Here is an 11,112-nt window from a genome sequence, read left to right as displayed (position 1 = left end):
CATTTTATCAAACACAACTTGCAACCCATCTGGCAAAAAAAAAAAACTAGAAAATGCATATTGAAAGGTAGAACAAAGAAAAATACAAGATACTAAAAATTAGAGAGAAAACATGAGTGAGAGAAGTAAAGAATAACCTCTAGCTTCTTTGATTTTAGTCATACTCAACAACAACACTACCGGCCCAACAACATGCCTATCCAAACACTCCTTAAGCTCCATAGCCAGTCCCTCCCACAAAGTACAACTGATGATACTTTCACTGTGTCACATTAGGAATGAAACATAAATGCAGGTAACATTAAACAACGACTTTGGTTTCTCTTATTGTAACATTAAACTAATGAATACCATTCATTTATCATTGTAAAAACCACTTTCTTTGGCTTGCCATGCAGATTCCAGTGACCAATTTCAACAACCTCACCAATAACATCTTCAAGGAAAAACCAAAATTAAACAACATAACGACATTAACATGTTAAGATTATCCTTTTTCAAATATTAAAAAATTGTACCTATTAAATAGTCAATGTTGGCAAAGCCATTTACCATGTCATCAAACATTGTGAAGTTGTACATTGTTCAGGTATTTCAGGTAATTCGTGTGGCATAGTTTTAGTTGCTTTCACAAAGTTAATTTTAAAAGCATGGTGTGTAGCCTTATACTGACCACTATTCTTCTCTACTTCAAAGTTCTAAATAACATAAGTTTGACCAACTTGAAAAAATAAATTCTCCATGTGAACATAAACATTCTTGATTTGAGCTAGAATTTTATCAACCTAGACAATCAACATACGAAGTGATAGTTCACAAAAATATTTGTTATAAACAACTAACAACAACCAATGGATACAACATAGCCAGAAAAAAATAGTTAACCTGACCTTCTTGTCAACTAAAATTTGTAGAAGCAAGGCTTCATGGTGAATGTGATTCAAAGGTGTTTTGATGATAACAATGATGACAACAAAAGATAATGACAAAGGTGATGAAAAAAAAGCTCAAAGATCAAAGAACAACTCAAGTGAATCAAAGAACATCTCAAGTGAATCAAGATTCAAGATCTCAAGAATCAAGATCAAGATTCAAGACTCAAGATTCAAGAATGAAGAAAAGACCCAATCAAGATAAGTGTTAAAAAGTTTTTTCAAAACTTTGAATAGCACATGAGTTTTTGACAAAACCTTTACCAAAGAGTTTTTACTCTCTGGTAATCGATTACCATATTGTTGTAATCGATTACCAGTAGCAAAATGAGTTTGAAAAAGTTTTCAAATTGAATTTACAACGTTCCAATTATTTTCAAAAGGCTGTACTCGATTACAATGTTTTGGTAATCGATTACCAGTGCCCTTGAACGTTGAAATTCAAATTTAAATGTGAAGAGTCACATCCTTTCACTCAAAAGCTTTGTGTAATCGATTACACTGATTTGGTAATCGATTACCAGTAACTATTTCTGAAAAAATCAAAAGATGTAACTCTTCAAAAAGGTTTTGACTTTTTCAAATGGGTTTTAAGTTTTTCTAAAAGTTATAACTCTTCTGAATAGTCTTCTTGACCAGACATGGAGAGTCTATAAAAGCAAGGCTTTGTTTTACATTTCAAACATCTTGAACACTTATTTCATACAATCCTTTACAAGCCTTGAATCTCTTTGAACTTCTTCTTCTTCTTTGTACCAAAAGCTTTCTGAAGTTTTCTAGTTTTCCAAACCTTGAAAACTTGTGTTATTCATCTTTTCATTCCCTTCTCCCTTTGCCAAAAAGAATTCGCCAAGGACTAACCGCCTGAATTCTTTTTGTGTCTCTCTTCTCCCTTTTCCAAAAGAACAAAGGACTAACTGCCTGAATTCTTTTGTGTCTCCCTTCTCCCTTGTCAAAGAATTCAAAACGACACAGTCTGAGAATTCTTTTGATTCTTCCCATTCCCTAATACAAAAGTATTCAAAGGACTAACCGCCTGAGAATTCTTTTGTATCCCCATTCACAAAGTATCAAAGGTTTAACCGCCTGAGATCTTTGTCTTAACACATTGGAAGGTACATCCTTTGTGGTACAAGTAGATGGTACATCTACTTGGGTTGTTGACTAAGAACAAGAGAGGGTACATCTCTTGTGAATCAGTTTTAGTTGAGGGTACATCCACTAGGTTCAAAGAGAACAAGGAAGGGTACATCCCTTGTGGATCTTTGCTTGTAAATGGATTTTTACAAGGTTGAAAGAAATCTCAAGGACCACAGGTCGCTTGGGGACTGGATGTAGGCACGGGTTGTTGCCGAACCAGTATAAAAACTTTTGTGTGTTTGTTTCCTTCTTCCCTACTCTTTTACTTTCCGCTGTGCATTTAATTTCCGCTTTTACTTTCTGTTAAGATTCTCTTCTACTCCTCATTCTCTTAACAATTTAGTAAAAGCATTAAAAGAGTAATTTTTTAATTAGTAAAGGTTTAGGAATAATTAATTCAACCCCCCCCTTCTTAATTATTCTGAGGCCACTCGATCCAACAAAATTAGCTCAATAATAAACTTAGCTAATCTTGGTATAGTCCACATGTTTATAAGTCGAACAACAACCTTCCAAGTTTCCTTGTGGTCATTTATTTTGGCTATGGAATTCAATCTACGAAACAGTGCTAAACAAATACACAAATGACAATTATTTGTAAATTTCACAATGGTTTCTATTATGAAATATATTAATGGCAGTTATTTGCAAAAATAAGAACCACTACATTACAAAAAATAAAAAATTAACAGGTTTAAATCCTTACCAATGGTCATTAATCTTTGCTCCACAATTGCAAAGCTTAAAAAAAGTTTAAATACTTAAAAAAACAGAGAAATGCAGAAAGAAGGTTGTTAACAGTCATTAAAACGCCATTAATCTAACTATAAAACAAAGCATGAGACGATAGATAGAAAAAATGTTTACCAAGTGAGGTGGGGTTGTTGAATTTGCATAGGTGTAGAAGCTTCCTAGAACGGAGAATGAAAATGCAGAAATGAGGTGAGCTTGCTTAACATGCAGTTGGAATGGTGATGCAAAAATCAACTGAGCTTGGAATGAAAATGCAAAAATGATATTTGGTTGGGATTTTTTGTTATACCGTGCAGAAGCTGAGCTCGGGGACGTGACCTCATAGGTCTGGAGATGTAGAGCTAGGTACCGTAATGAGTGGTTTTTTAAATTGGAATTAAAAAAAAAAAGAGTAAGGAAATAGAGGAAGAAAGTTGAAGCAGAACTGAAGCACAGTTACTGAAGAGAAGGATTATTTTATTGCCGAAAAATCTACTTATCTTAGTAATAAAACAATTGTTTCATTACTAAGATATAGATAAAATGCAAATTTTTTCGTCGTCACGACATCAAAGCCGACAATGACATCACCATAATCAACCTACTCTTCCATTAATAATGTTGTGTTCTCCCCTTTTCTCCTTCATTTTTTCTCAAAAACTTGTGACGTTAAAACAAAAAAAATAAAGAAAAGGGAGAGAAAATGATGAAGTCATGAATGCTCATATATCTTTACTCGATCCACCACAACTTGCAATGTCTTTCACCTCTCTCTCCATGGATACAACACCAAGGAAGTGTTGGAGTGCAAGGTTGCAATTCTTGATGTCATCGGTGGGATCAGACAACCCATTTCACTTCTGATGAAGTTGAACTCTCTCATTCTGAATCTCTCCCTTTATGATATTGTCGAAATCCCCGACATAGTTGTCAATGTCAACCAACCAAATCCGCCAAATTTGAGGTACACCATATCCACCCTCGTAACCCACTTTTTTTTATCTTTTCTTTTTATAGTTTTTTTTCTCAAATGTGTAAGATTTATTGTGTTTTTTTTTCATCTGGCCATTTGTGAGGTCTATGTAAAGTTGCAAACTCTATGGAGTGTGCATGGTTTCCTATTGGTATCAAAAGCCTCATTATTATAGCACTTTACCATTTTGTTCTTCAAACTTGGCGGAGGAAAAGGGTTTGTAAAGGGTTGGAATTTTGGTCGAGTTTGATTAGGTGTTAATATTGTTGGTGCAATTCGACTTCGACGGATTTAGTGGGTTCAGGGTCAGACGATCAAAGCTTTCACTCCTTTGTCATTGTGATGAAGAGGTGGGGTTAGGGTTTCAAAGTAGGGAAAAGGGAAAATTTCAAGTGAAACGATCACAAGGGAGCTGGAAAAAGAGGGTAAATTGAAAAAGAAAAAAAAATATTAACTTTTAGTTTAAAAAAAAATTGGTGTATGTAATTGTAATTTCTTTCCCACGATAGGAGACTTACAAAAATCTCCCACACTAGAATTCATCTGCATGCCAGTTGGTAGAACATAAAGTTAAAACCAACCCATGCATCACGCTAGTAATTAAACCATTATTTTAGGCCTTCAAAATAAATATTTTTATTTACAAATAATATTTTAAAAATAAAAACTAATCATTACATGATACATACACTAATTTATTAAGAATGATTAAATATTTTTCTAAAAAAAACAACCACATTATTATATTTTTCTTCAATGTATTCATGTCCACATCTGTCCCATTAGCACTCGGCTTTTCACCTTGCTATCTAGAACTGAGAAAAATAACAAATTGCGCGTATCATCTCACATCTCTAAAATTTTACCCTTGCCCTATATCAAAAAAATAAATCTATAATACTTTTAATAAATTATTTTATTACTTTTTAAAAAATCTCATCTCTGAATATTTTATGCATAAATAAACATTAGGCCGACCTTGATATAAACACGGGATATTGATGAAGTAACGTGCATGTTAAGCTCTTAAAAAGGGAGAAAGTATAACTTAAAAGAAAATAGAATTAATTAGTGAAAGTGATATAAGTGAAAATCCTTGAAGACAAGGAAAAGAGAATGAAGATAATCTCCATGAAGTAGATTAGTCCAACTTTTGAATGCCATAGCTATGGGGAACACAACTAATCTGATAAGAACCATTATTGCCTAAAAGCTACAGCATGTGGACCAAAAAAATGAAGATATGATGTGGAAAAAGATCAAGAATTAATGTGATGAAATTTAATTTGAAGATTATACAGTTGAAACTTAGCAGGTATATATATTTATCAGTTCCTCCCTTGGGTATTTGAACTTTCTGAAGTTATAACTACTCCTCCTGCTGTCTCGGAGGAGGCACGCTGCTGAGTCTGTGAATCTGATCATAATCAACCATAATAAACAATAGTCACATTGTTGTGAAGAATATATATCAATATAATCAACTAATCTCTATGCATTAAGCTACAGATTGATCCCACTCTATACATGAATTTGTTTGACATTTAAGCAAATCATATTGAGAGGACCTTCCATTAGTGTTTGTTTGTGGGAGGAAGTGAAAATGAAAATTCCAAAAATTGATACAATACAGTGAGATAGTAACAGTTTTGATTTTCACTAGTTGTTTGATAAAACACAAATTTAACTTTAACTCATTTTCATATGGTAATAGCAAACAAAATTTATAAAGTACATGTGAGTGGTAATCTATTTTCATCTGTGATGTATATTTTACGACTAATTATATAAAAAAATCATCCAAAACTTTTTCTTTCTCCTATGTATACAGAATATACATGGGATTTTGTAGCACAAGTTGTACTCAAACAGGGTAAGAAATTCGAAAACAATTAGAGGTTGATATAGCTGAAGAAAAATCAAGTAATTTGTTTTGGTTACTACATTTGTTTAACATTAAAAACTTACAGCAGTGGTAGTATGAAACATGCACTGTGGGCCAATGCAAGTATGCAAGACCATTTGACTGGTTCTTTAAACAATTTAACCACCACAATATTATTTTTTTCCTACTGAAACCACATGCATTCACTGTTACTTTACATGATGACCTCTCCCTCTGTCATGACTTTCTTCCACATTGACCGATACATTATACGGTTCATGGCACAACCGGGACAGCTCATTCACATGGGGCTGGGGTTGCCCATGTGGACCCCTATGGCCACATGTTACAGCCAAATCATAATATATATTGTGTGTCAGTAAGTGCATCACAATTCATAAATCTCTGTGCACCCCTCTTTCACCCCACTCTCCTGGCCATGTGTGTATGCATATATTTAAGTGACACACACAAATTAAAAATCATGAATATTCACTACCGAAAGGGTAATTGAACTTAGAATCAACATGCATTAACAATGTAACTTTTTTTTTACATTTTTGTTTAATTTCTTTTACTAATGAAAAAAGTTAAACTTTAAAAAACTTCGTACCCCATTGCCCGGAGGCTCTTCGCTATGCGAAGATATGGGGGAGGGATATTGTACGCAGCCTTACCCTTACATATGCAAAGTTAAACTTTAATATAAAAAAATTACAATAACTAAATTCAACTAATTGAACTAATATTTGTAGACATATCGTCTAATTATAAATCATACAAAAAATTTATTGATTTCTATAATAATTTTCTTAAAAATTATTCTAAGAATAGTTTCTGATTGGATGGAGTAACATGCAAAAACTTTAACATGGACCATATATGATATATGTCAACTAAACTTTTAAATTTGAATTAAATCAGCTTATTAGAGAAGAGAAAAGAAAAACTACCACTAGGGGAAGGAGGGGGTTGCCTTATTGGAAGTTGTTGCAATTGAGGTGGTGGACGATAAGCAGAGAAAGAGCTTTCCATGGGTGTAGGGTAGTATAGATAGGAGGGTCCAGCTGGTATGCGATGTGGTTGGGTTGAAGAGAATGTGCCCCTTGGTGCTTGCACAGAATAGCCATAGTAATAAGGGGAACCCATGGTGGAAGATGATGGTCCGTAGAGTTGTTGGTGGTAGTATTGTGGTTGCTGAATTTGTGGGTTATACAATGAGGCCTGTGCTCAACACAAAATTTGCACAATCAATCATTAAGCCAATGTTACACAACTGTTCTCCATTATAATTAGTAACCAGCCCTGACATCATTAAAAGAAAAAATACATGTTCTAATTAATTGATTGATTGGAGGGAGAAAAAAAAAAGATGCTTACTTGGTGGTACCCATAATCAGGGGTGTAGGTAGGGTAGCTGCAAAGAGAGTTAAAAACAATTTAATCACTAAGCAAATATGGAAGGAAAATACATTAATGCTTTGGTGCATTTGTTTCTTTGAGAAGAAATGGCTCAAAATGGAAGACTCCTATTGTTGTGGATTGGCACTGAACTTAATATATGTAGGGTTTTTTTTCTCGGTAATAAATTAAATATGTGAGGAAAAAGAACATTAATATCACTAGCTTTAGTTGTCATGTGGGACCCCCAAATTGATCAGTGTGTAATGAGAGTTAGTGCTTGCTTTGTGGTATGGTATGGTGTGCAATGCATGGTCCTTAAGATTGAATTAGTCATGAGTGATTCAGTGATAGGGGTCCTTTTTTGTGGCTCGGGCATTATGAACATGTTGTTGCCCCCATCAAGCAGAAAAAGGAAGGAATAAAGCGATGTATATAAAGAATGGTCAAGGTGGCATCCAATGATATGAAATTTTGCATGCACATAAAAGTATCAACTATGCAGTCCGGTTGCAACTGACAGAGTGGAGTTTAAGGAAGGAAATTTCTGATAGAACGTATAAAGAATTATCAACTGTGATAATTGGTAGAAGTTTCTAGGCGATTCAACAAGTTGAATGACCAGTTCAAAATCTTAATATTTTATTATTTTGCAATAATATCTTTATAGCTTTACGGTAAAGAAGAGACAAAATATCTCTCTATAGTAAAATTTAATATCCTACAATATTGTATAAACTTAGCAGAGAAAAGATTCGGCTAATGTTGATAAATCCCATTCAAATAAACGTAATTAACTTTAAAAAAAATGGTAAGTTTTTTACGATAGAAGAAAAAAGGTTGAAACACCTGAGAGTTTATATATAAGGATAAAAGTTGTAAATAGAAACAAATAAAGTAACACCGTTTATCTTCTACACTTCTTTGTATTAGCTTTCTGCGGTTCCATTGTATACAAAACTAAAATTTATATTATGCCTTCTACATCCCTCAGAAAATAAGCCTATTTTGAAAAAAAAAATATATAAGAGTAATTTCCACTCTGTTCTTTTTTATACGTTCATCATATTCTGAGAGTACGTTTCAATTTACCAACTAATACAACTCATAAGGCAACAATAACATTGCTGGTGAGAAAATGACTTGATGGTACAGGACATGCAAAAGTACCGAGAGATGAGGGATTTTATTATGTACAAGATTATAAAACAAATTTATTAACGCAGGACCACTAATATATGACACATAAAAAAATTTACATCGACGGATTAAATATTCATTGATCTTTACCTATTGTCACCAGCATTTCTACTATTACCATAGTTGTATACATCAATTACATAAGTTACAAAGGTAATGTTTCTCATCGATAGGTAAAATCTAAGGGTACCCTATCTTCTTAGGCCTCTTTAACTTATGACATTAATAACTCAACAATTTCCCTCACTCCTTCTCCTTACCGCACAAAAATAAAACAGAGAAACCTAATCTATCTCCATCTCTTTTTTTTCCCTATGTAAAGTTAGTTTTATTTTGTTCTTTGAGGTTTCAACATAAAAAGAAAAGTTCAAATTACCACATTCATTAAACAATACTATTTGACTTTTTTAACCATCTAATGTGAAATATATTTTGATTTTATCGATAATTAATCTATTATAACCTTGACTCTGTATAATGGTCAGAAGTTTTTCTTTTGATCACCTTTTTCAATGTAATAAATATTTTTGTTTTTATTGTATTTACACGTTCATGTATAAATATGCAATGCAGTGGTTGATCAACAACTCATAAGAATGGAGGAAATGCAATTGATTAAGCTTTATGGGGGGGTAGTAGTTAAAAAACAAGATGAAGCAAACTATAGGGGGAAGGAAATGCACATGATGGCTGTTGAAAATTTGGCCTTGTGTGTACTTTTAATGGTGATATGATACGTGAGGACTTTCACGCTGTCACCAAGACCTACTGTAATTGGAGGGGGGAGCAGTCAAGCGACATATGTAGACAGCAATGTGTGCGTCTATATGCAGTTCTCAATTAATGCCATGGACCAGTTCCCCTTTGACTGTGAGTGACAGACATGGGTAATAATAAATGCCCACAGTAAATGAACAAAGCTAAGTCACTTACCCATATGGCGGGTACACTAGCGGCGGTGGCGGCGGCGCCAGTGCCGGCGGCCCAGCCGCCGGCACTCCACCGTAAGACGCTGCTGCCGTCACTGGTGCTCCTCCTTGGAATGTACCTCTTCCTGCATTACGACCCCACAAGACACAACCTCAAATTTGATAAAGGAATTAACAAAACATTATGTTACACTTATTATATACACATATCCTAAATATAATAATTTATGATGTGATGGTAATGATTATGTTTGTTCATAACATTGTAAGATACAAAATGCAAATAAAATAAAAGAAAGTGAAATTAATTAACCTCTAGGTGGTGATGGTCTAGGTCTTCCTAGAGAAGCAATGTTACAATTTGCTCTTCTTCCATCTATAACTGGGTTTGGATCAGCACATGCCCTTCTAGCTGATTCTGGATCACGGAATGTTACCTGTTGTTTATTGTGTTTATATATAGGACACGTTTTTGTGTAATGAGGATCAAATCAAACAACACAACACACGTTGAGGTGAAAAAAGAATCAAAGGCAAAGTGTGTGTGTGGGTGAGAGAGAGAGAGAGAGAGAGAAACATACGAATCCGTAGCCTTTAGATTTTCCTGTGCTCTTATCAGTGATAATGACAGCTTCAAGAATGTCGCCAAACTGCTCAAAATATTTGCGCATTTCTTCGGTTGGAGTCTCCCAAGCTAGGCCTCCAACGAAGACCTTAGTGAACGTTGTGTCTCCGAACTGTGATCGGTAATGCGGGTAAGCCATAGTGTCTCAAAGGAAGAAATAAAGGGTGCCCTTGTTCATGCATGAAAAAAGCTAGTTAAGCTCAAAAGGGTGTGTCTGTGTGTGTCCTTGTTTCTTCTTCTGATCTCTAATTATAATTAACTTGTCTCTGCCATTTTCTTCTTCTTGTGTCTTGTAGTTGTAGTTGTGCTCCACCATTCAACAACACCCCCTTCTTCTTCTTCTTCTTCTTCTTCTTGTGCCTTGTAGTTGTAGTTGTGCTCCTCCACCATTCACCACAGAAGAATCATTGAATTTGAGAAGAGGGGCTAAGGGGAAAAGGGTGGTGGATGGTTTATGATGGTGTGTGGTATCGTTATTATTTGATGGTTGTTTGTGACAGAGAAGTTGGTTAATTAAAAAAATGTAGAAAGGAAAATAAAAGGAGTTGTTAATTTTTAAAGTATTTTAAGAGAAAAGGAAAAGGGAGTGAGAAAAAGGGTGGTGGTGGTGGAGGAGAGAGAAAGAAATCTTACAGCTGCAAACTCTAATTTGCTGGCCAAAGAGAGAAGAGGAGGGTTGTGGGCTTTGTAGTTGTAGGATATCACACAAGTGACAGCTGCGTTACTATCTCACTTGAAGTGTTTCCCCTCTGTCTCTGCATTAATATACTCTCCCACCATCCAATCAATTTTCCGTTTTGACTTAAACTAGTCTTATTTCCTTGTACTTTTCCTTCTTCTCAACCCCATTTCTCATTCCCTAACACATTACACCCCAGCCTAGCCTATGCTCATTTTTAAACAAGCATATTATTCTCTTCTTTGAGAAAAAAAAAATGATTATCCATGCTAAGAAACAAAAGGGTAGGAAGGACAAGTCATAACAATAATATCACAAATTAAGGTTTGAGTTTCAATTAAGAGAAATATTTATATGTAGTAGTGACTAAAAGTTTTTTTTATGATTAAAATGGTAAAATGAAAAAACACTTCCAATATTATTGAGTATGCATGGCACCAATGACATGGTGGGCTGCCAATAAAAGTCCACCTAGAAGATTATTGCACAAGCCGAACTGAACTGCAACCGGTTTCACCCAGTTGTAACCACTCAACTAGTCCTTGGGCATAAAAGGATCTTCCTTAAGAAGGTTGCCCACCAAGTAGCGAAAGTGGTACCAAGGAGATTTGAACTC

General features: G+C 34.5%; 1 protein-coding gene across 2 annotated transcripts; it reads right to left on the bottom strand.

The window, feature by feature from the left end:
* Window positions 1–4,836: 4,836 nt before the first annotated feature.
* Window positions 4,837–10,560, bottom strand: LOC114383417 (RNA-binding protein 38-like). 2 transcript variants are annotated; one of them, XR_003660503.1, is made up of 7 exons: window positions 9,774–10,560; window positions 9,506–9,629; window positions 9,197–9,317; window positions 7,043–7,079; window positions 6,616–6,886; window positions 5,746–5,995; window positions 4,837–5,194 (listed from the first exon to the last, which is right to left on the bottom strand). XR_003660503.1 is itself a non-coding variant. In XM_028343092.1 (6 exons), the coding sequence occupies exons 1-6, from the start codon at window positions 9,954–9,956 to the stop codon at window positions 5,106–5,108; spliced, it is 825 nt and encodes a 274-aa protein (XP_028198893.1). In that variant the 5' UTR covers window positions 9,957–10,558; the 3' UTR covers window positions 4,861–5,105. The 2 variants fall into 2 exon arrangements, 1 of the variants encoding a protein (XP_028198893.1); XM_028343092.1 differs by lacking the exon at window positions 5,746–5,995 and having other exon boundaries at window positions 4,861–5,194; window positions 9,774–10,558.
* Between the last annotated feature and the right edge of the window lie 552 nt (window positions 10,561–11,112).

The sequence above is a fragment of the Glycine soja genome, chromosome 14 (genome assembly GCF_004193775.1).
Source record: "Glycine soja cultivar W05 chromosome 14, ASM419377v2, whole genome shotgun sequence".
Taxonomy (NCBI): domain Eukaryota; kingdom Viridiplantae; phylum Streptophyta; class Magnoliopsida; order Fabales; family Fabaceae; genus Glycine; species Glycine soja.
This window is presented reverse-complemented; position numbering and strand designations above follow the sequence as displayed.